Raw genomic sequence first — 27,233 nt, forward strand, 5'->3', positions numbered from 1 at the left:
CAAAGTGGAGAGATTTCCACACAGAGGATCAGTGCTGAACAGCACTCACCAGCCTGAGAGGCTTGTCTGCTCACCTGCCGGGGCGGGTGGGGTCTGGGAGCTGAGGCATGGGCTTCGGAGGTCAGATCTCAGGGAGACGTCTGGGGTTGGCTGCGTGAACACAGACTGAAAGGGACTAGTGCACCACTGCTAGCCGGGAGGGAGTCCGGGAAAGAGTAAAGACCTGCCTGAGAGACAAGAGACCATTGTTTCTGGGTGCACGAGGAGAGGGGATTCAGAGCACTGCCTAAATGAGCTCCAGAGATGGGCACGAGCCACGGCTATCAGCACAGACACCAGAGAAGGGCATGAAACACTAAGGCTGCTGCTGCAGCCACCAAGAAGCCTGTGTGCAAGCACAGGTCACTATCCACACCTCCCCTCCTGGGAGCCTGTGCAGCCCACCACTGCCAGGGTCCTGTGGTCCAGGAACAACTTCCCTGGGAGAACAAATGGCATGCCTCAGACTGTTGCAATGTCACGCCGGCCTCTGTCACTGCAGGCTTGCCCTGCATTCTGTACCCCTCCCTCCCCACTGCCTGAGTGAGCCAGAGCCCCCTAATCAGCCACTACTTTAACCCTGTCCTGTCTGGGCAGGGAAGAGATGCCCTCAGGCAACCTACACACATAGGCAGGGCCAAATCCAAAGCTGAACCCCAGGAGCTGTGCAAACAAAGAACAGAAAGGGAAATTTCTCCCAGCAGCCTCAGGAGCAGCAAATTAAATCTCCAGAGTCAACGTGATGTATCCTGCATCTGTGGAAAACCTGAATAGAAAACGAATCATCCCAATATCAAGGTGGTGGACTTTGGCAGCAACTGTAGACTTGGGGTTTGCTTTCTGCATCTAATTTGTTTCTGGTTTTATGTTTATCTTAGTTTATTATTTAGAGGTTATTATCACTGGTAGAATTGTTTATTGATGTGGTTGCTCTCTTCCTTTATTTTTTTTATATATAAATATTTTTTTCCTCTTTCTCTTTTTGTGAGTGTCTATGTACATGCTTCTTTGTGTGATGTCTGTATAGCTTTCCTTTTACCATTTGTCCTAGGGTTCTGTCTGTCCTTTTTTTTTTTTTTTTTTGTATACTTTTTAGCATTTGTTATCATTGGTGGATTTGGTTTTTTTGGTTTGGTTGCTCTCTTCTTTCTTTCTTTTAAATTACTTTTTAATATTTTTATTTTTAATAATTTTTTTCTTTATGTTAATAACTTTCTTTTCTTTTTTCTTTCTTTCCTTCTTTTTTTTTTCTTTCTTTCTTTCTTTATTTCTTTCTTTCTTTCTTTCTTTCTTTCTTTCTTTCTTTCTTTTTTTCTCCCTTTTCTTCTGAGTCATGTGGCTCACAGGTTCTTGGTGCTCTGGCTAGGTGTCAGGCTTGTGTTTCTACAGTTGGAGAGCCAAGTTCAGGACATTGGTCCACCAGAGATCTCCTGCTCCATGTAATATCATATGGCGAAAGATCTCCCAGAGACCTCCATCTCAATGCTAAGACCCAGCTCCACTCAACGACCAGGAAGCTACAGTGCTGGACACCCCATGCCAAACAACTTTCAAGGCAGGAAAACAACCCCACCCATTAGCAGAGAGGCTGCCTAAAATCATAATAAGGTCACAGACACGCCAAAACACACCACTGGACATGGTCCTGCCCACCAGAAACACAAGATCCAGCCTGATCCACCAGAACACAGGCACCAGTCCACTCCATCAGAAGCCTACCCAACCTACTGAAGCAACCTTAGCCAGTGGGGGCAGACACCAAAAACAACGAGAACTACAAACTTACAGCCTGTGAAAAGGAGACCCCAAACACAGTAAGTTAAGAAAATAGGAGACAGAGAAACACACAGAAGATGAAGGAGCAAGGTAAAATCCCACCAGACCAAACAAATGAAGAGGAAATAGGCAGTCAACCTGAAAAATAATTCAGAGTAATGATAGTAAAAATGATCCACAACTTTGGAAATACAAGGGAGAAAATAAAAGAAACGTTTAACAAGGACCTGGAAGAACTAAAGAGCAAAGAAACAATGATGAACAACACAATAAATGAAATTAAAAATTCTCTAGAAGGGATTAATAGCAGAATAACTGATGTATAAGAACGGATAAGCCACCTGGAAGATAAAACAGTGGAAATAACTACCACAGAACAGAATAAAGAAAAAAGAATGAAAAGAATACAGGACAGAGCAGAAGCAAGAAGAACTACAATCCTGCAGCCTGTGGAACAAAAACCACATTCACAGAAAGACAGACAAGATGAAAAGGTAGAGGGCTATATACCAGATGAAGGAACAAGATAAAACCCCAGAAACACAACTAAATGAAATGGAGATAGGCAACCTTCCAGAAAAAGAATTCAGAATAATGATAGTGAAGATGATCCAGGACCCTGGAAAAAGAATGGAGGCAAAGATCGAGAAGTTGCAAGAAATGTTTAACAAAGACCTAGAAGAATTAAAGAACAAACAAACAGAGATGAACAATACAATAACTGAAATGAAAACAACACTAGAAGGAATCAATAGCAGAATAACTGAGGCAGAAGAATGGATAAGTGACCTGGAAGACAGAATGGTGGAATTCACTGCTACAGAGCAGACTAAAGACTAAAACAGACTAAAGAAAAAAAGAATGAAAAGAAATGAAGACAGCCTAAGAGACCACTGGAACAACATTAAACGCAACAACATTTGCATTATAGGGGTCCCAGAAGGAGAAGAGAGAGAGAAAGGACCAGAGAAAATAGTTGAAGAGCTTATAGTTGAAAAATTCCCTAATATGGGAAAGGAAATAGCCACCCAAGTCCAGGAAGCACAGTGAGTCCCACACAGGATAAACCCAAGGAGAAACACACCGAGACACATAGTAATCAAATTAGCAAAAATTAAAGACAAAGAAAAATTATTGAAAGCAGCAAGGGAAAAACAACAAATAACATACAAGGGAACTCCCATAAGGTTAACAGCTGATTTCTCAGCAGAAACTCTACAAGCCAGAAGGGAGTGGCATGATATACTTAAAGTGATGAAAGGGAAGAACCTACAACCAAGATTACTTTACCAGGCAAGGATCTCATTCAGATTCGATGGAAAAATCAAACTCTTTACAGACAAGCAAAAGCTAAGGGAATTCAGCACCACCAAACCAGCTCTACAACAAATGCTAAAGGAACATGTCTAAGTGGGAAACAGAAGAGAAGAAAAGGACCTACGAAAACAAACCCAAAGCAATTAAGAAAATGGTCAGAGGAACATACATATCGATAATTACCTTAAACGTGAATGGATTAAATGCTCCAACCAAAAGACACAGGTTTGCTGAATGGATACAAAAACAAGACCCATATATATGCTGTCTACAAGAGACCCACTTCAGACCTAGGGACACATACATACTGAAAGTGAAGGGATGGAAAAAGATATTCCATGCAAATGGAAATCAAAAGAAAGCTGGAGTAGCTATACTTATATCAGATAAAATAGATCTTAAAACAAAGAATGTTACAAGAGACAAGGAAGGACACCACATAATGATCAAGGGATCAATCCAAGAAGAATCTATAACAATTATAAATATATATGCACCCAACATAGGAACACCTCAGTACATAAGGCAACTGCTAACAGCTATAAAGGAGGAAATTGACAGTAACACAATAATAGTGGGGGACTTTAACACCTCACTTACACCAATGGACAGATCATCCAAAATGAAAATAAATAAGGAAACAGAAGCTTTAAATGACACAATAGACCAGATAGATTTAATTGATATTTGTAGGACATTCCATCCCAAAACAGCAGATTACACTTTCTTCTCAAGTGCACACAGAACATTCTCCAGGATAGATCACATCTTGGGTCACATATCAAGCCTCAGTAAATTTAAGAAAATTGAAATCATATCAAGCATCTTTTCTGACCACAATGCTATGAGATTAGAAATGAATTACAGGGAAAAAAACATAAAAAACACAAACACATGGAGGCTAAACAATACGTTACTAAATAACCAAGAGATCACTGAAGAAATCAAAGAGGAAATCAAAAAATACCTAGAGACAAATGACAATGAAAACACGATGATCCAAAACCTATGGGATACAGCAAAAGCACTTCTAAGAGAGAAGTTTATAGCTATACAAGCCTACTTCAAGAAAAAAGAAAAATCTCAAGTAAACAATCTAACCTTACACCTAAAGGAACTAGAGAAAGAAGAACAAACAAAACCCAAAGTTAGCAGAAAGAGAGAAATCATAAAGATCAGAACAGAAATAAAGGAAATAGAAACAAAGAAAACAATAGCAAAGATCAATAAAAATAAATGTTGGTTCTTTTAGAAGATAAACAAAATTGATAAACCATTAGCCAGACTCATCAAGAAAAACAGGGAGAGGACACAAATCAATAAAATTAGAAATGAAAAAGGAGAAGTTACAACAGACACTGCAGAAATACAAAGCATCCTAAGACACTACTACAAGCAACTCTATGCCAATAAAATGGACAACCTGGAAGAAATGGACAAATTCTTAGAAAGGTATAACCTTCCAAGACTGACGCAGGAAGAAATAGAAAATATGAACAGACCAATGACAAGGAATGAAATTGAAACTGTGATTAAACATCTTCCAACAAACAAAAGCCCAGGACCAGATGGCTTCACAGGTGAATTCTGTCAAACATTTAGAGAAGAGCTAACACCCATCCTTCTCAAACTCTTCCAAAAAATTGCAGAGGAAGGAAGACTCCCAAACTCATTCTATGAGGCCACCATCACCCTGATATGAAAACCAGACAAAGATACTCCAAAAAAAGAAAATTACAGACCAATGTCACTGATGAATATACATGCAAAAATCCTCAACAAAATACTAGCAAACAGAATCCAACAACACATTAAAAGGATCATACACCACGATCAGGTGGGATTTATCCCAGGGATGCAAGGATTCTTCAATATACACAAATCAATCAATGTGATACACCATAGTAACAAATTGAAGGATAAAAACCATATGATCATCTCAATAGATGCAGAAAAACTTTCAACAAAATTCAACACCCATTTATGATAAAAACACTCCAGAAAGTAAGCATAGAGAGACCTTACCTCAACATAATAAAGGCCGTATATGAAAAACCCACAGCCAACATCTTTCTCAGTGGTGAAAAATTGAAACCATTTCCTATAAGATCAGGAACAAGACAATGTTGTCCATTCTCACCACTATTATTCAACATGGTTTTGGAAGTTTTAGCCACAGCAATCAGAGAAGAAAAAGAAATAAAAGGAATCCAAATCGGATATGAAGAATTAAAGTTATCACTGTTTGCAGATGACATGATACTACACATAGAAAATCCTAAATATGCTACCAGAAAACTGCTAGTGCTAATAAATGAATTTGGTAAAGTAGCAGGATACAAAATTAATGCACAGAAGTCTCTTGCATTCCTATACACTAATGATGAAACATCTGAAAGAGAAATTAAGGAAACACTCCCATTTACCATTGCAACAAAAAGGATAAAATACCTAGGAATAAACCTACCTAAGGAGACAAAAGACTTGTATGCAGAAAACTATGACACTGATGAAAGAAATTAAAGATGATACAAAGAGATAGAGAGATATTCCACGTTCTTGGATCAGAAGAATCAACATTGTGAAAATTACTATACTCCCCAAAGCAGTCTACAGATTCAATGCAATCCCTATTAAACTACCAATGGCATTTTTCACAGAGCTAGAACAAAAAATTTCACAATTTGTATGGAAATACAAAAGACCCCGAATAGCCAAAGCAATCTTGAGAAAGAAAAATGGAGCTGGAGGAATCAGGCTCCTGGACTTCAGAGTATACTATAAAGCTACAATAATCAAGACAGTATGGTACTGGCACAAAAACAGAAATATAGATGAATGGAACAGGATAGAAAGGCAGAGATAAACCCATGTATATATGATCTCCTTATTTTTAATAAAGGAGGCAAGGATATATAATGGAGAAAAGCCAGCCTCTTCATTAAGTAGTGCTGGGAAAACTGGACAGCTACATGTAAAAGGATGAAATTAGAACACTCCCTAACACCTTACACAAAAATAAACTCAAAATGGATTAAAGACTTAAATATAAGGCCAGACACTATAATACTGTTAGAGGAAAACATAGGCAGAACACTCTATGACATAAATCACAGCAAGATCCTTTTTGACCCACCTCCTAGAGAAATGGAAATAAAAACAAAAATAAGCAAATGGGACCTAATGAAACGTAAAAGCTTTTGCACAGCAAAGGAAACCATAAACAAGACAAAAAGACAACCCTCAGAATGGGAGAAAATAATTGCAACTGAAGCAACTGACAAAGGATTAATCTCCAAAATTTACAAGCAGCTCATGCAGCTCAATATCAAAAAAGCAATCCAATCCAAAAATGGGCAGAAGACCTAAATCAACTATTTTCCAAAGAAGACATACAGATTACCAACAAACACATGAAAGGACACTCAACATCACTAATTATTAGAGAAATGCAAATCAAAACTACAATGAAGTATCCCCTCACACCAGTCAGAATTGCCATCATCAAAAAATCTACAAAAAATAAATGCTGGAGAGGGTGTGGAGAAAAGGGAACCCTCTTGCACTGTTGGTGGAATGTAAATTCATACAGCCACTATGGAGAACAGTATGGAAGTTCCTTAAAAAACTAAAAATAGACCTACCATACAACCCAGCAATCCCACTACTGGGCATATACCCTGAGAAAACCATAAATCAAAAAGAGTCATGTACCACAATGTTCATTGCAGCTCTATTTACAATAGCTAAGACATGGAAGCAACCTAAGTGTCCATCAACAGATGAATGGATAAAGAAGATGTGGCACATATATGCAATGGAATATTACTCAGCCATAAAAAGAAACGAAATTGAGTTATTAGTCATGAGGTGGATGGACCTAGAGTCTGTCATACAGAGTGAAGTAAGTCAGAAAGAGAAAAACAAATACCATATGCTAACACATATATATGGAGACTAAAAAAAAAAAAAAATGGTTATGAAGTACCTAGGTGCAGCACAGGAATAAAGATGCAGACGTAGAGAGTGGACTTGAGGACACAGGGAGGGGAAAGGGTAAGCTGGGACAAAGTGAGAGAGTGGCATGGACTTATATATACAACCAAATGTAAAGTAGATAGCTAGTGGGAAGCAACTGCATAACACAGGGAGATCAGCTCAGTGCTTCGTGACCACCTGGAGGGGTGGGATAGGGAGGTTCAGAGGGAGATGCAAGTGAGAGTAGATATGGGGATATATGCATATGTATAGCTGATTCACTTAGTTATAAAGCAGAAACTAACACACCATTGTAAAGCAAATATACTCAATAAAGATGTTAAAAAAATAATAAAAGGGGTTCTATTGAAAAGATTAAAAAAAAGTAAGTCAGAAAGAGAAAAACAAATACCGTATGCTAACACATATATATTAAATTTTAAAAAAATGTTTCTGAAGAACCTAGAGGCAGGATAGGAATAAAGACACAGACGTAGAGAATGAACTTGAGAACTCAGTGCGGGGGAAGAGTAAGCTGGGATGAAGTGAAAGCATGGCCTGGACTTATATACACTACCAAATGTAAAATAGATAGCTATTGGGAAGCAGTTGCATAGCACAGGGAGATCAGCTGGATGCTTTGTGACTGCCTAGAAGGGTGGGATAGGGAGGGTGGGAGGGAGACGCAAGAGGGAGGAGATATGGAGATATATGTATATATATATAGCTGATTCCCTTTTTATAAAGTAGAAATTAACACACCATTGTAAAGCAATTATACTCCAATAAAGATGTTTTAAAAAAAAATTAGAATGGAAGAATAAGTTGTGGTATCCTAGTATAAATGAATACTATACAGCAATGAAAATGAATAAAATCCTGCACATTTAATAATGTAGATTAATCTCACAATGTTAAATGAAATACTTCAGACATGAATATTTACACACTGTATGAGTAAATTTACATAATGTTCAAAAATAGGCAAAGCTCATCTATATGTTAGAAATCAGGATGGGGTACCTTTGTAAAGGAGGGCTGAAGGAGTAACTAAAAGGGAACATGAAGTGTGCTTTTGGAGTGAAAGCAATGTTACAATTTTTTATTAATTGAGGTACTGTTGATTTACAATATAATATTGGTTTAAAATGTACAACATAGATTCAAATTTTTTATAGAGTATACTCCATTTATAGTTATTATAAAATGTTGGCTATATTCCTGTGCTGTATGATATATATTTGTAGCTTATTTATTTTATATATAGTAGCTTGTACATCTTAATCCCCTACCCCTATCTTGCCCCTCTCCACTCCCTCTCCCCACTAGTAACCACTAGTTTGTTCTCTATATCTGTGAGTCTGTTTCTTTTTTGTTAGATTCATTATTTTACTTTATTTTTTAGATTCCACATATAAGTGATGTCATACAGTATTTGTCTGTCTCTGTCTGACTTATCATACTTACCATAATAACCCCCAGCTCCATCCATGTTGTTGCAAATAGCAACAATAATAACAATAGCAGTTGTTATTTTCCATGGTTGAATAGTATTCCATTGTGTGTATGTGTGTATATATATATATATCTCACATCTTCTTTATCCATTCATCTGTTGATGGACACTTAGGTTGCTTCCATACCTTGGCTATTGTAAATAATTCTGCTATGAACATTGGGGTGCATGTATCTCTTCAAATTAGTGTTTTTGTTTTCTTTGGATATATACGCAGAAGTGGAATTACTGGATCATATGGTAGTTCTATTTTTAGTTTTTAAAGGAACTTTCATACTGTTTTCCATAGTGGCTTCACCAATTACACTCCCACCAACAGTGTACAAGGGCTCCCTTTTCTCCATATCCTCACCAACATTTGTTATTTGTGGTCTTTTTGATGACAGTCCTTCTGACAGATGTGAGGTGATCTCTCATTTTGGTTTTCATTTGCAGTTCTCTGATGATTAGCAACATTGAGCATCTCTTCATGTGCCTGTTGGTCATCTACATGTCTTCTTTGGAAAAATATCTCTTCAGGTCTTCTGCCCATTTTCTAATAGGGCTGTTTTTTTGATGTTGAATTGTATGAGCTGTTTATATATGATGGATATTAACCCCTTATTAGTCATATTATTTAGAATATTTTCTCCCATTCAGTAGGTTATCTTTTCATTTTGCTGATGATCTCTTTGCTGTGCAAAAGTTTTTAGATTTCATAAGGTCCCATTTGTTTATTTTTGCTTTTGTTTACTTTACCTTAGGAGACAGAGCCAAAAAAAATTACTACTATTTATGTCAAAGTGTGTTCCACCTTTGCTTTCTTCTAGGAGATTCATGATTTCAGGCTTTACATTTAGGTCTTGAATCCATTTTAAGTTTATTTTTGTACATGGTGTGAAAAATGTTCTAATTTCATTCTTTTACATGTAGCTGTCCAGGTTTTCTCAGCATCACTTATTGAAGAGACTGCCTTTTCTCCATTGTATATTCTTGGGTCCTTTGTCATAGAATAATTGACAATACATGTGTGGGTTTCTTTCTGAGCTCTCTATTCTGTTCCATTGGGCATGTGTCTGTTTTTGTGCCTGACCATACTGTTTTGATCACTGTAGCTTTGTAGTATAGTCTGAAGCCAGGGAGCATGATACCTCCAGCTCTGTTCTTTCCCAAGATTGTTTGGACTATTCAGGGTCTTTTGTGTTTCCATACAAATTTTTAAATTATTTTTTCTAGTTTTGTGAAAATTGCCCTTGGTACTTTGATAGGGATTGCATTGAATCTGTAGATTGCCTTGGGTAGTATGGACATTTTAACAATATTAATTGTTCCAATCCATGAACATGGTGTATCTTTCCATCTGTTTGTTTCATCTTCAATTTCTTTCATCAGTGTCTTATAGTTTTCCAAGTACAGGTCCTTTACGTCCTTTGGTAGGTTTATTCCTAGGTATTTTATTCTTTTTGATATAATTGTTAATGGAATTTTTTCCTTAATTTCTCTTTTTGATAGTTTTCTGTTTGTGTATAGAAATGCAATAGATTTCTGTATATTAATTTTGTATCCTGCAACTTTACCAAATCATTGATGAGCTCTAGTTTTCTGGTGGCATCTTTAGGATTTTCTATGTATAGTATCATGTCATCTGCAAACAGTGAGAGTTTTACTTCTTCTTTTCCAATTTGCATTCCTTTTATTTCTTTTTCTTCTCTGATTGCTGTGGCTAGGACATCCAATATGATGTTGAATAATAGTGGTGAGAGTGGACATCCTTGTCTTTTTCCTGATCTTAGAGGAAATGTTTTCAGCTTTTCACCGTTGAGTATGATATTAGCTGTGGATTTGTCGTATATGGCCTTTATTATGCTAAGATATGTTCTCTCTATGCCCACGTTCTGGAGAGTTTTTATCATAAATGGATGTTGAATTTTGTCAAAAGATTTTTCTGCACCTATTGAGAATATCATATGGTTTTTATTCTTCAGTTTGTTCATGTGGTGTATCACATTGATTGATTCGTGGATACTGAAAAATCCTTGCATCCCTGGGATAAAACCCACTTGATCACAGTGTATGATACCCAGGGGTATCAGTCTTGACTATACTGCAACTCCACCCCTCCTACCCATCTCATTTTAGTTCCTCCTTTATATCTTTAGTTGTAGAAGATCTTTTCTGGTAGGCTCTTTTCTTTTTCATTGATAGGTGTTCTGTAAATTGTTGTAATTTTCATGTGCTCATGAAAGAAGGTGAGCTCAGGGTATTTCTACTCCTCCATCTTGGCTAACTCTCCCTATTTCTTGAACTGGGTACTGCTTAAACCAATGAGTTCACCTTGCATATTTCATTAATCTGTTCAGTTATGATTTGGGCCTTTTTTGGTATGTAAGATAGACCAATAAAATGGCTTATTTTAAAAAATCTGCCACATTAACGTTATTTACTCACTTCTTTACAAGAATAACATAGTCACACCCACTTCACTTTTTTTTTTTTACTTCAATGATTTGTAATTTGTCGAGTATTATCCTTCTTTTAACTAAAGTATTTACCTTCTTCTGTTACCAGAAACCAGTAAGTCTAGAGTGTTACTAATTATCCTAACATTAGTTTTTGTTCTGATGTCCACTTATAACACTGCTCTTTTACTTTCCTAAACTACTTGTATGAAATGACATTTAACCTTCTCTCTTAATTCTAGCCTTACTCATTATTCATTATATGGTGCAAGAGCCTGACTACGTTATTCTTCTAAATTAGTTGTTTCTGAGCGTTTATATATTGCAATACTATTATTTTATTAGGAATTATTTTTCCTCCTTTACAATTATAGCATTATATTGTTTTCTCCTTTACAATTATAGCATTATATTAGTAGGTTATGCTATCTATGAAGGTAATCTTAGGATAATAAAGGGGGAGTTACAAAATAATTTGTTACTCAAAGCAGGACTTGGGTCTAAACAGAATTGAGAACCTCTGATCAAGACAATAGGGATTCTGCTGGAGGATGGATGTGTCTTGAGAAGGGAAACAAAGGAGAGGATAATAGACTTTCTAAATCCCACTTTCCTGACTTTCTTAAATACCACTCTCTTTCATTTGTTGGTAGAAGAACGAACACAGGCTTTGAAGCCCCTCAGAACTGGTTTCTAATAGGTACAGGTCTGTTATTTACTAGCTACATGACCTTGTGGAAGTTACTTAAACCACCTAAGCTTTGGTTCATCTATAAAATAGCACTAATCATTTCTTGCTTCTTAGGGTTGCCATGAGAATTTAGGAGATAACACAGACAAATCTTGCACAGCAAGTGACTAACCTATAATTGACATTGAACAAATATTAATGCACTTCCAATCTACCACCTCCATGCCCAGGGTTATAGCTAACTCCAAGGGTACCTTTGTGAAAATTTTTAAATGGTATCCTTTCATCTGGATGGGTGCCACTCCCAGTCAAGGCTCATGACTTGGTGAGTGGAGCACTGCCTCTATCCCCACGAGTATCAAGGTCCTTCCCCTACCTCTCTCCAATTAGACTCCAATACTGAAGGAATGAGTTTTCATACATGTGCTAGAGTCCAAGAATATGATTACCATGATCAAAGTCCCAAAGGAATGGCTGGGTGATCTGTAGCATAATTTTGTTTCCCTTCATGTTCCTGGGTAGACCAGATGGCATGAACTTTGAAGATCTCTGAGAAGCTCTGGACCAGAACTCTCTATCAAAGTGACTTTTAAAAACCCTGACTCTCTTGTATACTATCTCCATGAGTGACCACTCTTACAAGTGGACTTTAACCAAGAATTTGATGGGTGTAACTCAGACTGGCTGCTAAGCAACAGCACCACCACCCCCACCCCCGCCGAAGTCATTGTGACATTGCTTTCTACAAGGCAACATTATGGTGTAGAGGGAGCCAGAGAAGCCCAACTTTGAAAATAAGCTCTGCTAACTATTAACTTCATAATCTTGGGCAAATTTTCCTCACAATATCTCAATTTCTTCACCTGTAGCACAAGGACAATATTCACCATGTAGGAGATAACCTATATAAAGTCCAATGCTTGGCTTATTCAACTTGTTCATCATTTCCCTTCCTGCCCTCATTGATTTATTCATTCAACAGGTACTTATTAAACTCTTATAATATGTCATGTACTGCTCTAGGCTTTGGGAATATAGCAGTGAACAGAAATCCTTGTTCTCCTAGAGGTTAATTCTAGCAGGGGAGGCAATGAAAATGGTAAATACATAAAATGTATGGGATGTCAGGTATTGATTTTGCCAAGGAAAAACAAAGGAATCACAGACAGGGAAGAAGGGAAAAGGGAGTTTCATGGCCAGGAAGGGGCCCACCGAGAAGGTAGCTTCGAGGAAAGGCCTACAGGAAGTGAGGCAGAAAGTCAAATGGAAATCTTGGGAAAGAGTATTCTAGCTTGTGCAAAAGCCCTGAGGCAGTAACATGCCTGGACTACTGGAGAAACAGCAAAGACACCAAAGTAGTTGAAGTAGAGGTAGTGAGAAGTGTTTTCAACATTTCTTTTAAGGCAGGTTTAGTGATGATGAACTCCCTCAGCTTTTGTTTGTCTAGGAAAGCCTTTATTTCTTCGTTATAATTAAGTATAAATTTGCTGGGCAGAGTATTCTCAGCTGACAGTTTTTAATCTTTCAATATTATGAGTATGTCATCCCACTTTCTCCTGGGCTGTAGAGTTTCTGTTGAGAAATCTACTGAAAGCCTAATGGGGGTTCCTTGTAGGTTACTGTCTTTTTTTTCCCCCTGGCTGCCTTTAAAATTCTTTCTTTGTCATTGACTTTTGACAGTTTTAATATAATGTGTCTTGGAAAAGGTCTTCTTGCACTGAGATAATTATATGTTCTCTTATCTTTGTGAACTTGTATATCCAGTTCCTTCCCAGGCTTGGGAGTTCTAACCTATTATTTCTTTAAATAAACTCTCTGTTCCCTTCTCCCTCTCTTCTCCTTCTGGGATACCCATTAGCCTTATGTTGACTTTCCTAATGGAATTGGATAATTCTCATAGAATTTATTCATTTAAAAAATCTTAGTTCTCTTTTCTCTTCTACCTGAATCATTCGTAGATTTTGAACTTACTAGTTCTCTCTTCCTTATGGTCTGCTTTATTTCCAATGCTTTTAATGCTTTCTTCATCTCATTTATTGAGTTCTTCGCTCCAGAATTTCTGTTTTGTTCTTCTTTAGAGTTTCAGTCTCTTCAGTAAAGCATTCCTTCTGTTCATTAATTTTATTCCTGAGCTCATTGAACTGTCTTTCTGAGTTTTCTTGTAGCTCACTGAGTTCTTTCATGACAGATATTTTCAATTCTCTATCAGTTAGTTCACACGCTTTCATGACTTTAAGTTTGGTTTTCTGAGAATTGCCGTTTTCTTTTTGTGATACCATATTACCATGGTTTTTCATGGTGCTTAATGAGTTGTTCCTCTGCTGGCACTTTTGAAGTAGCAAACACCTTTTTTAATTAGGTAAAACTCTTTTCACTTTGACTTTAACAATTCAACATGTTGGTTGTTAGAGGCCTTTTTTTTTTTTTTTTTCTAGTAGGTAGTGCTATAGCACAAGTTTTCATTTCTCTTACCTGAACTGTCTCTGGCTATATTTGAAAATTGACTTTCCACCCTCCACCACCTCTGCCAGAGGTGTCACTTATGCCCTTGCTGCTTTGCCTCCAGAATCTCTGGTGCCTTGCTGTTGCCAATGTTGCCATTGTTGCCAGGGTCACTGCCAAGGGCATCAGGATGGTGGGCACCTCCACTGGGTCCAGGGATGCCTGGGTGGTGGGCAACACTGCCACAGCAAAGGCAGTGGGAAGGTGGGGTTGGAAGGGGGTCGTGGGTGCCTTTGATGCATCTGGGATTGTCAGATGCAAGAGTGCCAGAGTCCAGGCACCACCAGAACTGGAGGGACTGAGGTCATGGGCCTTGCCACTGCTGATGCCTGGCTCCCTGTGTCTGGGGTACTGCTGCAGTCTGGAGGCCTAATTTGTGTGTGCTGCCTCCCCTATTACTACTGGGTCCTCTGGAACTGTTGGCTCAGTACTGTCATGGCCACGGAGTCCGGATTGCAATTACCACCTCTGCTGTTCTCCCAATTCCACCTCCACTATTTGTTCCAGTCTACGTATCTTCAGATGTACAGATGTGTGGATCTCTCCAGAATCCTAGTGTGTTGGACCAGAGGAACCTTTGTTGAGTTATGAATGTTTTACTCATTGTAGATTGAAGAGGAGAGACCAGCAGACTGTCTCATACTACCATGATATTGACGTCACCCCTGATCTTCTTTTTCCTAACATGCTGTGTTCATTCCACCTCAAGGACTTTGTACTTGCTGCACCTCTGCACTTTTCCTAGATCTCAGAATGACTGGTTCTTCTCTAATATCAAGGCTCATCTCATATGGGATCTCTCCAGAGAGGCATTCCTGGACTGCTCAAACTAAAATAGGTTCCTCCCTTGGTCACTTTCTATCAGTGTTTCACTTTCCTCATTTCTTTTTTTTTTTTTTTTTGCTAATTTATTGCTTAACACTCCCATCAGCAAAATATAATCCCCATAAGGGTAAACTCTTTGTGTTATTCACCACTATGTCTTTAGTACCTAGAACATTATCTGGCACATAATAAATAAACAAGAAATGTTGTGGGCTCATGAATGAATAGTCATTACCCAGAAAGCTGCATGTGCCTCATCATTACCACCAGTGCTGCCATCTACCTTGAGAACACTGACATCTGTGTCAAAGGAGGCAGTAAAACTTAGTAGTTAAGACTGTGAACTCTTTTGGATCTGGCTCTGCAACTTATTAGCTGTGAGATGTTGGGCAGGTTATTCAGTTTCTTGGGTTAATGTTATCTTCCTCACAAAGTTGCTGAGAGAATTAAATAATAAAATACATGTAAAACACTTAAAACGGAGTTTGACATACAATAAGCATGCCAGAAAATAGGAGCCATTATATTCTTATTACTTAGGATTCTTTCAGTTGCAAATAAAAGAAACAAACTTAAGCCAGTTTATGTAGCAAAGAGGAGTTTATTACACAGTTATATGGGTGTTTCACAGAACCCAAAGGCAGAAATGCATCTGGGCCTCAGGAAGGAGCTAGAATGAGGAGTTGGAAAGCTATTGATAAATGTTCTCTCTGCATCTTTCACCGTGGCTTTTCTCCATTGCTCCCCTTTAGTCTTCTTGCTCTGCATCCAGGGCAACTTTCCCTTCTCCTCAGTTTCTCACTACAGATCCTGAGCTTACATATTATAGGCAAAGCCAGTCTCAGGGACTGTTAGCCATTCCTTGTTCTCTGTTGCAGATTCCAAGGGGTGATAATCTGATAAGCCCTCTTGAATCTGATGTCTACACCAGTCAATCAGCCAAGCCAGGGGAGGAGATAATGCAGTAAAACCACAGCTGTTAGTGACCACAGCTATGGTTTCAAGGAAAGGACCTCTGCTTTCACTCCTGAGAAAGCAGACATCCCCAAAGGAGCCCACTGCAAAGACCTTCCCAATGCCGCCAATTCAGGGGAGCTGGACCAGCTCTGGGACCTCAGCAGACATGGAGAGAATGTTCTGGCCTTCTGTTCCTTGAGCATGCCAAACAGGCCTGTGCCCCCAAGTCTCCCAGAATCACTTTGGTTCCCTACTGAGAACAGTCACCAAGATGCAGACCTATCTTCTTCATGTCCTCATCCCATGCCAACACCAAACATTCAGACATTTCCTCCTGACAGCATCCAACCTTCATGCAGATCAACCTAAGCCAGTAGAAGGCTTGTGGGTTTGTTGGTGTCATCACTTCCTCACACACTCCCTTCTGCCACTCCACCCCCATGCACAACCTGTATTTTCACATCTAGAAAGGTCTCCACCCAAATCACTTAAAACCAAGGACACTCATGTTTTGACTGATGGATTTTATTGCAGAACTCTAGGTAGGAGCAAGGTGTGCTAAGCAAAGGAGACTGTTCAGCACACTAGGGAATGGAGACACAGGTCAGGTTTATGGCAGGTTGCAGCACTGACAGCTGGTGTCAAAGACAAGCCCAGCCAGGCAATACTGCTCGTATGTGATTCCATTTGCGCAGTTCACGTAGGCATTTCTGTTATTTGGCACAGGGTAGAGGCCATCGGCTTTGTCGGCACAGTATCCACTACCCACAGAGCTGCCTCCAGAGGTGCTACTGCCACTTCCACTTCCACTCGCACTTTCGGTACTACTGTTGGGCTCACTGGGCTGAGTGGAGGCGGTGCAACCTGAAACAGCATGAAGAGCAGACTAGTGGACCTGGCAGAAGCTCTCAGATTCGCCTAGAGGTGAAGAACTAGCAGACCTGGGGTGAGGTCTGGAGGTGGAGTGCAGTTCACTCTGGGTCCCTGTAACTGAGGAGCTCACAAAATAACTCCATCTTAGGAATTAGGAACATCTATAATTTCAAGCCAGCCCAGTTTTAAATTTTAAAAGTCCTCTCTTATGATGTTAAAATCATTTTTTTAAAATTTTACTGAGCACCCAGTATATGCGAAATGCTTTTCTAGGATCTGGGTATAAGCAGTAAGCAAGTAAGCTGTAAGAGAAAATCTGGACAAAATTTAGGGAATTGGTACTTCCCCTGAATTATAGATTAGAAATATGTCAGTACTGCTTAGGGTTTTTTTGTTCAATCTCCCCAGGCAGGCTGAAGGAGACTTTTAATAAGGGGTTCATAGAAAAATAAATGCTTATATTGAAAGTCAGCCTAATTTCTTGAGGCTTTTCCACAGCTTTAAGAATTAGTAGACCTGGGAAACCCACCCAGTAGGCCTGGTTTCTCATAAGAACATAAAATTCCTGATGTGGACATTCAAGGGTAAGGAAAGAACATAGCACTTCTCTCTCAGGCAGACAAGAACAGTGAGGTAAAATGGGAAGAGACTCCTGGGGCAAAGGGGGAAGATGTTAGGCTGTCTTTTGAGTTGGAAAAGGAGCATTTATACACCATGGGCATCCCCCTGCTGTCACTTACTTGCACTCTTTAAGCCAAGAACATCCTTCAAGGTGTTGGTCAGGGGGAACTTGCCCTGGTTACAGAATGTGCCTGTGAAGTCATCCATGTCAATGGCCCAGATCATGGCACCTCCAAAGTTGTTCTGCTTAAGCCACTCAGCCTGTTTAAGGATAGAGGACACCAGGAGTCATTTTATTTTGGGGAACTCAGGGCTGAGCTCACAGCACATTGGAGGGGCTGACCTTACCTTGATATTAAAGCTCTTGACGTTGTCATAGCCAACCCACTCGTTGCCCTTATAGGCATAGGGCACGTACTGAGGGGCATCCCATGCCTGAGTGGCTCCATTTTTCAGGAAGGTGCAGATCTTTAAAAAATCAAGAGATTCAAATCCTTTAAGTATGATTCCCAAGAAAGAGAAAACATACAATTTCCTCTTTGATTTTTTTTTTCTGTCATGCCTCCAATAGGGGTTTTCCTCAGATTTCTAATTATGGGTTTTTATTTGCAGTAAATAAGATCAAGTTGTTTTTGAAATACTCAGATGTTATCCCTATTCTTAGTGCTTGATTTTGAGAACCCATGTTAGTATGGGAGATACAGTTATTTAATTCCCTTAAGTGCTAATATAAATGACCTTAAGTATGTAGTCTGTTGTTTGAAGGGATGTTGCACACTACAAATGTTCTTCATACTGGATTAGGTAAATGAATAGGTTACTTAAACACCTGAAGCATTTGGAGTAATATCTGTGTTACAGTAGGTAAGTAGTGGACAGATGAACATTCAAGCTTTACATAGATTCTAACCCTAAGGCTACTGTGCAGCACGGGGCATGAAATTCACAGAATTTCAACTGTAAAGCCCAGGCTACCTACCTCATAGTAGGCCAGGAACCCAGCCTGCCTGGTGTAGGGCCCAGCAGGACCAGGACCAGAAGTGGGGGCACCAATGCCATTGTTGGAAGGGTTGCTTAGGATGTAGTTGTGTCCATAGGTAGGGAATCCAACGATGAGCTTCTCAGCTGGGGCCCCATTATTCTTCCAGTAGTCCATGGCATAATCCTGAAAATGTAGCAGGTGAGCTAGAGGCCCACCCAGCTGATGACCCATTGCTTAGTTATGTTAGTCCACTGACCTAACAGGTAAAATTGAATGATGCTAGTAACAGATAGATTAGTTGGTATTTTTTGAAACATTTTGGTGAGGTTATAGTTAATGAAATATGATCAGCCACTTAAGAAGAGAGTTGTCCAAATGAGAATTTTGCAGAATTTATATTTGTTTTGTCTCTGAATCTCCATGTGATTTACAACATCTCTGGTCTGAACCTGCATCTGTGTGGGTACTCACCACATTGAGGTAAGCATTGTTGCCAGTTTCAGTTGGGTATTTGTAGAGGGGGCTGTTCTCTCCAGTGTAGCCGTCCCAGGAGCCATGGAGGTCATAAGTCATGACATGGATGTAGTCTAGGTACCTGAGGTGGGATAAAGAGTTAAAAAGCATTTCCAATTGTTATTTCCCACACCTGTGCAGACAAAAGATACCACTTCCAGTGCCTCTTAAACAAAGTGGCAAAAACAGACTAAGGACAAGTCTACTTTGCAAAACTGATACCTACAGGAGTTTGAGGATAAGGTGAGTCACTCACTGGGACAGCTGAGGAATCTCATAGCCAGACTGGACGTTGAAGATGCCAGCAGCTACTGCAGCAGTGACCAGCAGCCTGGGCTTGTTGGTTTGGATGGCCTCCTGCTCAAAAGCTTCACGCATTTCCTATAGAATAATCAAGTATAGTAGGGCATCTATGAAACTGATTTCAGCTCCTTAAATATTAATAAATATATGTTTGTATAATGCTTTTCTTTTTCAAAGTGCTTTCACATATTTTATCTTTAGTTTCTCAATATCCCTATAAAGTAGACAGAATTGATGGTATTCATTTTATAGTTAATATGCATAGAAGTTAAACAATTTCACCAAAGTCTCACAGCAAGTTAGTATCCAGGTCATGACCTAGTATCCCAGATGACCAGTCAAAGCTCTACTTATATCACTACACTTTGAAGTTATACTTGCTACAGTAACCTGTATCCAGCTTTTAGCAATATAGAGATTTGCTTACCTTTGTCCAGTAAATGAGCTACTTTATAGGACTGACATCCCATCAAATGAAATGCTGAATTGGCCAGTGAGGAAGGTGGTAACAGCCAGGTGATAGGTTCCCGTTCAATGTTAGAGGTTAATCCACCATTATTTTGTGACTCTAATCTTACCCGGAGCACTGGATTCAGTTTTTATAACTGCATTATTAGGGTGTACCAGAGTGTGTTCCAGTGAAGAGTGGGTCTGAAAATTGTTGTATGGGTACTTGTTAAAAGAACTAGGTTATTTAACTGGAAGGAGAAAAATTATAGGCAAGATATAGCTGTCTTCAAATATTGAACCAATATATTGGAAAAGGTGCAGCTTTATTCTATGTTACTTCAGTGGGCAGAGCTAGAACCACTAATTGGAAGTTATTAATTATGACTGGATGCATGTATTGACTAAGAATACAGATGTTCTTTTTGATCTCTAGAGCTGTTCAACAAGTAAGTAGGTTTATTTTTCAACCAGTGAGTTACTTAATATTGAAACTATTGGAGGCTGCCTGACAATCTGCTATACCAGATGGTATAGGAAAAACCCCTGTCTTGGGGGAGAGTAAATCTAAAAGCCATCCTTGGCTTTTCTCACTCCATTCATTTTTCCTTGGTGATCTCTTAATTATTTACCTTTGCTGATGACGTCAATACAGTATATCAAATCAAGTCCTTTGTTCTGAACTCCAGCTTGGTATTCATCCAATATCTATTCATCCGTGTCTATTGGGCAAAACTATAGGATGTCCTACAGATTCCTCTCACTCAGCATGTTCAAAGACAAATTAATGAGTCCTTTTTCTTGCTCCAAATCTATCCTTTTTCCTGTATTTACCATCTTAGTTAACAGGACCACAGTCAAACTAGTTTTCAAGGTCAGAAAACTGGAAGTTCTCTCTTTTTCCACTTCCAATTGGTCTCCAAATCCTATTGATCCTACCCTCCTAATATCTCTTATATACTTCCTTTTTCTGTCCTCACTGTTAGGGTCTTCGTTCAGACCCTCAGCATCTCTTGCTCGATTTATTGCAATAGCCTCCTAACTCTATCCCTGACTCCTTACCTTCTTCTAATTCATCCTCCGTGGTTAAAGCCAGAGTGATCCTTCTAAAACATGAGCTTTGTCATATCTTTCCATTACTTGAAAATCCTTCAGAGTTGCCTTGAATGTAATGTCCAAATTACTTAACATAATATACAAATCCTACATGATCTGATTCTTGTCTCTGGTGCAGCCTCATAATCCATTACTCACATGCCTGCTCACCCATATCTACATGTCTTCATTTGTGCAATCCCATCATCACTTATTGGTTAACACCACTTTCAAGACTAAGCTCTTCTTGATTCTGCCCCAGAGCAGAATTAGGTACCTTCTCTCTGTGCTGCTTTTGCACTCTGAATACCTCTATCATGACATTTACCTAAGTGTACTGTAATTGTTGGTTATTTTTCAGGCTTCCACCTAAGATTGTGCATTCCTTAAAGCCAAGGATTGTGCCTTATTCTTATCTTTAGCCTGACACTTAATGCAGTGTCTGGGATGGTGTAAGGGCTCAGTGATAATAGGCAGTCTAGTATAAAGGTTAGAAGCAATGGGCTCTGTAGTCAGACTACTTGGGTAGTTATGACACCTATTAGTTGTGTGATATTAGGCAAGTTACTTAAACTCACTATATATTAGCTTCCTCATCTGTAAAATAAAGATTATGTTACTTACAGTACCTATATCATAGAGTAGATATGAAGATGAAATGAGTTATGATTTTAAAAACAGCTTGTAGAATTGTGCCTGACAGCAAACATAATAATGTTATTATTATTATTAAATGCTGTTGAATGTAGGCATGATATCTAAGAATCTTTGCAATGTAAAATTTCCAAAATTCTAAATTCCAGTTTGGTTTCACTCTGGAACCACCAGGTTCTCCTTGAAAAGAACAGACTTTGAATTTTCTTGGGCTAAACACTGCCCCCTCCCTCCTCACCTGCACCAGGACAGTGAAGAGATGCTTGTCCTGAGGAGGACTTCCACGAGAGCCAGGGTACTCCCAATCTAAGTCCAGCCCATCAAATCCATACTGACGCAGGAATCTGATGACTGAAGAAATGAAAGTCTTGCGATTCACTGGAGTGGAAACCATGGCAGTGAAACTGAAGGAGATCCAAAGAAGGCAGGGTGAGGCCTTGGTAGTCCCAACACCTTGTAGTGAAGTCAAACTCCTATATTTCTGCCTCAGAGCTTTTCACCAAGACCCACATCCCAGATAAAACTATGTTCCTGGCTTTCTCCTGTGCTTACTTTGTAATCACTACTCTGTCAGCCATGGTACCTCAGTGTTCTCTTTGTTTTGTTATCCACCCCACTCTGATCTTTCTCCCAAATTATACCTGTTGCTTTGAACACCTGTCTACCTTGGCTCACTGTGTTGTCTCTCCAAATAGTCCCTGATGTTCGTATACCCTCAAAAAAGTCTTCTTGTTTATTTGCATGACTTTCTCTTCCCTTCTCCCGGAAGGTAAATAGACAGAAGTGCTATAACACTCTCCTCAGGGGTTGTACTTCTGAAATACTTTGAGAAGAGGTTGTTTTGAAATCTCAGTAACTAAGCTTCTGTGAATGTAGTCCCAGAATATCCATCTAAATGTAAACGTACAAAATAAATGGTGTTCTAATTAATACTGAGATTCTGGTGTAGTGATTTATTTAAGTAGCATATTTGTTTAATGTATATCCTTAATATCCTGTCTTAAGTTGTGAAATCTGAAGGGACATAAGTCACATTGAGCTAACTTGTTTTCCATAACAAATGAACACAAGGCTCTCTCATAGAGGACTTACGGGGCAGTTCCAAAATTCCAGCCTCCAATGGCCAGGAGAGTTTTCAGCTGGCTGTTCCTTTAAAACAAAGGATAGAAAAGAAAAACTTCAAAATCCATGAGTCCCTCAATTTAAAATAACATTGCTTCGGTATTGGGCTTGGTCAGAAACTTTGATGTTGCCTTGATAAAATATTCTGTAGCACAATTTTCCTTCACTACTGAATACTTTATAAAAATTATTTGTGTTATCATTATGAATGCACTCAGAGTTCTTTAGAAAAATCTAAATTAAGGGACCGGGTTTTTTAAAAATAGGAAGGTATTGGCAATTCTTACATTCTACTCTATCAGATGAAATGGTAAATATTGCTTGAACATAATTACTTTCTCAGACTTTATGATAATGAATATAAATCAGTTGGCTTAAAATCATGCACATTTTCTGGAATAGTGGTTCTCAAACACCAGTTTATAAAAGAATGAAGTACAAGACCAGAGTTGGAGGACAGCATTAAAATTCCAGGTTTTTAAACCCTTTCTCAGAGACAGTGATTCAGTTGGATTAGGGATTGAGATTTTTATCAAGTGACTCATGTGATTTTGACGCATGGTCAATGGATCACACTTTGAGAAATCCCACTCTGAAGGGGTTTATTTCTTCTTAGGTATCATAACTCAAATTCTAGTGGTTGCATTCAAGATACTGCCACTACTGAAGGTAACAATGGCCTGTAGCCTTACTTCTCCTGAATGTAACTAACTGAACAAATTAGAAATTAAAAGATACCAGGGCTTTTGTTTGTTTTGTTTCATTTTTACACAAAACAGAACTCTATTAAAATACAGCAAACTCTTCTGATTTCTTGGGCTCTGTTATGTCTAATCTTCGGTATCCTCTGCCTCCTGTTCTCTGATGCAAGTAGCTAAGATGGTTTGCAGTTTCCTGAGTCATAAAAAAGATAATTACAGTGAAAGGAACATACAGAACTATTTTTTAATACTAGCTAGAGCAGGCAACGTGCTATGTTATCTATATCCTCGATACTTAAAGTGTAGCTCCTGGACCAGAAACATCAGCATCATAGGGAAGCTTGTTAGAAATACAGAGTCTTGGTTCCCACCTCAGACTCACTGAACCTGAACTGCAGAGATACCAACTTAGATATCTTCCCATTCTCTTACTTGTTTTTCAGGCTATTGAAAGATTGGTAGAGAGTCACATCATTCCATTCAATGGTGGTGATCTCGTTGTTTCTCATCCCAGCAAAGGCATAAATCAGGTGAGTACAGAGGCAGGGGTCGATGTTGTCAGGCTTGAACCTTCCCAGCCCTGGCCGGTACTGGGACCAGTTGGTGAAGTAGCATATCAGCTGGTAGGCAGAACCTGAGAGTAGTAAGAAGTAAGAAAAATGGCCTGACTTAGGTGTCACTGAAATGTGCTGTAAGTTTTAGCCCTGCTTCTGTTTCCCTCCCTTTGCCTCAGATACCTGATCTCTGTGTAGGGGTGGTTAATAGGAACAATCTTGCAAATGATTTCAAAGCTTCTAACTTGGGAACTAGTCACTGACTTTCAAGTTGGTTATTTTTATCTTTGACAGATTCACTTTGGGATCTTGGTGAAGCCTAGGAATCACTGAAGAAAAAAATGCCCAGTAGTCCTGTGAAGCCCAGTGAATACCAACTTACAACTCTCAGGTGGTCATGCTGAAGAGAATAACAGTGGCAGCCAATACAAAATAACAGGTTCTCCCAACATCAAATCCATCTGTCTGTAAAGAAGACAGTAGCTTTCTTTCCTAGTATAGCTTATCTATCTCTTGATATGCTTTTTAAAAAGTAATATTAGGATATGAAAAAATCACATTTAATACATTAAGCAGACAACTGCATTATGAATAATTTATAAAGATTTTATGTTTATTGTAGGAAAAGATTATGTCAAGGATACAATACAGAGTCCATGACTCACCTAGCTGAGCATTCAGCAGAAGAGCCAGACCTAGAGAGAAAGAAAGCACATGTATTCTGAACCAATTGTCTATATCTTGTAGAATATAATTCTGAGGCCTTGGGTAGCATCCTATGGGTCATAGGTTTTTATAGCCCAAGTGGCACTTAGGGGTTATGCCAAAGAGTAGGTTTTTCAGTGAAGGCACCAATAAATCTGTACTTCCCTTCTCTTAGTCAAAAATGAGCATGGCTATCTCTTCTTCCACCTTCCGTGTCAGTAACAAATGTTATGGAAGACAGAGTTGGAAGTCTACTACCTATGGGAGATCTACGTACTGAAACTACCCAAACTTTACTCTACTCAATGACTACACACCCATCCATGCTTCACCACCCTTAACTGGGATGAATACAGCTTCACACACAAAGCATCCTCTAAATCAATGAATTCAGTATCTCTTCTGGCCTTCGAGTTTTTTTATACCAACTTTAAGAGCCCTTACAGTAGAAGAGAACTAGAAACTGTTAGACAAGACTCCAGATGCTGTTCCCTGGCTTCTACCAGAACACTTTTGACCTGATTGCTTTATAAATTGAGCTAGAGGTTTCATTTGGAAAAGGTTCTGAAGCTATAAAAAGTTTGTAAATCTCAGCTCTAGAGCAACTAATAAACTATGGATACAAATTGGCTCTAAACAATATACTGAATCAACCCCTTTAAATGATTGAATTCTAACTGATATTTTAATAATACATCAGCAACTCAGTAAGACAGTAAGGGATTACAGAGAAATAATTCTGAAAACAGTAGAACAAAGATAACTTGCATAACTCTGTCTCAGTTCCCACTGATTTTCGTCTCTGAAAAAGATACACCAAAAACACAAACATGTAAATTAAAATAATATCAATTAAAATGAGGTGGTGCAGGAAGATGAACAGAGAAATGGGAACAACCCAACAAGGAATGGGAGAGTAAGACAAGCATTGGAAGAAAACTAGCCTTTCTTTTAGGACCATGCTTGTGGCATCAACGAAGGTAGAAATGCTGCCAGAGTCAATTGAGATTAAGAGAATCAGAAGTAGACTTATTTGTGTATGTCTGGATTCTCTTGGAAATTTGAAATGATGAAAGAACAATAGAAAAGCATAGAGGTGTATGTGAAGACTATTTCATGCCTGTCAGATGCAGAGAGAAAAAGAAATCAGTTAAGAATAAGGCTCTATGTCCAATTACAGACTCACCTGTGAGGAGAATAAGCTTTGCCATGGTTGCCACTGACACTGGTCTAGCAGAGTCTGGATTTTCTTTTTATACCATCTGAGCACCAGGTTATCACAAAGGATATCTTCCAAGTGGAAAGCATTTAACCCAGATGTGTATATAGCTAATCAGTAAGTCAACAGATCTCCTCCCCTACAAACATCACTTTGTGTACCTCCAACCTGCACTCCCCTCGCCACCACCTTCTCTGCTCAATAAGGACAAAATGTCATGGTTCCTAACAGGGTGGTAGAGACCATCACCATGAAAAGCACCGGCTTATTAGCTTTTTTGGCAGTTCTCAGGGCTGATAAGCATCTGTTTAAACATTGTGGTTTTCATGAGGTGGACATTTCGTGCCTGGCATCAAAGTACGTCTTTATTGGAAAATAAACAATAAAAACCCTTGGAAGGTATTAGCTGTTCTTAAAACTTTTCTTTCATGGAATTATTCATATATAATTTGTATAATCAGTGCCTAAGGACTTTCATCTTCAGGTGCTGTTTTATGAACATTCTATCCATACCTGTTCTTTGGAATGACCTTAGTCATGATTATACAATAATTTTATCTAGGAACGTATAGTTCCCAAAATGTACCCTCTGAAGGTCAATGAGAACTCTCTAATCCATAGTTCCAAATTACATCCAGAAGATGTTTAAAAATATTTTGTGCTGCTGATGGATAAAGATGATGGAGATGATATTGAAGAGTTTCTTTTAATAGAAATATTTGCAACTTGACCATTTATAGAATTTTTGTTTAAAATTAATTCCAACCCACCTTTCCAAACATTATCCACTACTATTGTCCTACAAAAAAATTCAGCTTCAGCCAAAATGGTCTATTCATTGTCCCCAAACATGTGTTTCATGCCTTTGCTCACACTATCTCTCCACCCTTTGCCTGTAATATCTACCCCAGTATTACAGCTCTTCAAAGTCCAGCTCAGATCCTCTCTTTGAAGCTCAATGATCTCTCCTTCCTCTGAAATACTTTATGTCCTTTAGTACATATTGTCTATTCTTGCTTATATGGTACTGTCTTGTGACAGTAACTGGAAAGCAGTTGGTAGACATATGGGTGCACATCATGGGATGCTGACACCTTAGCAGACTTATTGTAAATATAGACTAATTTTTTATTTTATCTCATTTAGAAACTAAATTGTGTCCATTTACCCAATGATAATTAGGTCCTGGGTGTTTGGTTCCCACTCATAGGACCAGAGAGAAAGTCTGGTAGAAGTGCTGCCAGGGAGATTTTCAGTTATAAAAATAATAATATCAACAAACACTACAAGCACCTACTATATGCCAGAGATTGTTCTTGGTGTTTATATTACGAAGAATTAATTTTTTCTAAGTGATTAAAACCAACTCTAACAAGCACAAATCAGTATATTGGGAGAATATGAG

At 38.7% G+C, this 27,233-nt stretch overlaps 1 protein-coding gene across 1 annotated transcript; it reads right to left on the bottom strand.

Moving 5' to 3' along the window:
- Positions 1 to 16,548: 16,548 nt before the first annotated feature.
- LOC309645884 (acidic mammalian chitinase-like) lies at positions 16,549 to 26,035 on the bottom strand. Its single transcript, XM_082431705.1, has 11 exons — positions 25,796 to 26,035; positions 24,570 to 24,599; positions 23,783 to 23,984; positions 22,620 to 22,676; positions 21,766 to 21,931; positions 19,285 to 19,409; positions 18,987 to 19,110; positions 18,513 to 18,698; positions 17,882 to 18,001; positions 17,653 to 17,794; positions 16,549 to 16,903 (listed from the first exon to the last, which is right to left on the bottom strand). Exons 1-11 carry the CDS (start codon positions 25,818 to 25,820, stop codon positions 16,650 to 16,652), a joined length of 1,431 nt encoding a protein of 476 aa, XP_082287831.1. The 5' UTR covers positions 25,821 to 26,035; the 3' UTR covers positions 16,549 to 16,649.
- Positions 26,036 to 27,233: the final 1,198 nt, after the last annotated feature.

This window comes from Balaenoptera physalus (assembly GCF_965194825.1).
Source record: "Balaenoptera physalus genome assembly, chromosome: 1".
NCBI classification, from domain to species: Eukaryota; Metazoa; Chordata; class Mammalia; order Artiodactyla; family Balaenopteridae; genus Balaenoptera; species Balaenoptera physalus.

Excerpts from the sequence above, each read along its gene's own strand:
- LOC309645884 (XM_082431705.1), bottom strand. The coding sequence starts at position 25,820 with ATGGCAAAGCTTATTCTCCTCACAG. Across the intron at positions 24,600-25,795 it reads AAAGCTTATTCTCCTCACAG|GTCTGGCTCTTCTGCTGAAT; the intron begins GTGAGTCTGTAA and ends CTTTCTCTCTAG. Across the intron at positions 17,795-17,881 it reads TCAAGAGCTTTAATATCAAG|GCTGAGTGGCTTAAGCAGAA; the intron begins GTAAGGTCAGCC and ends ATCCTTAAACAG.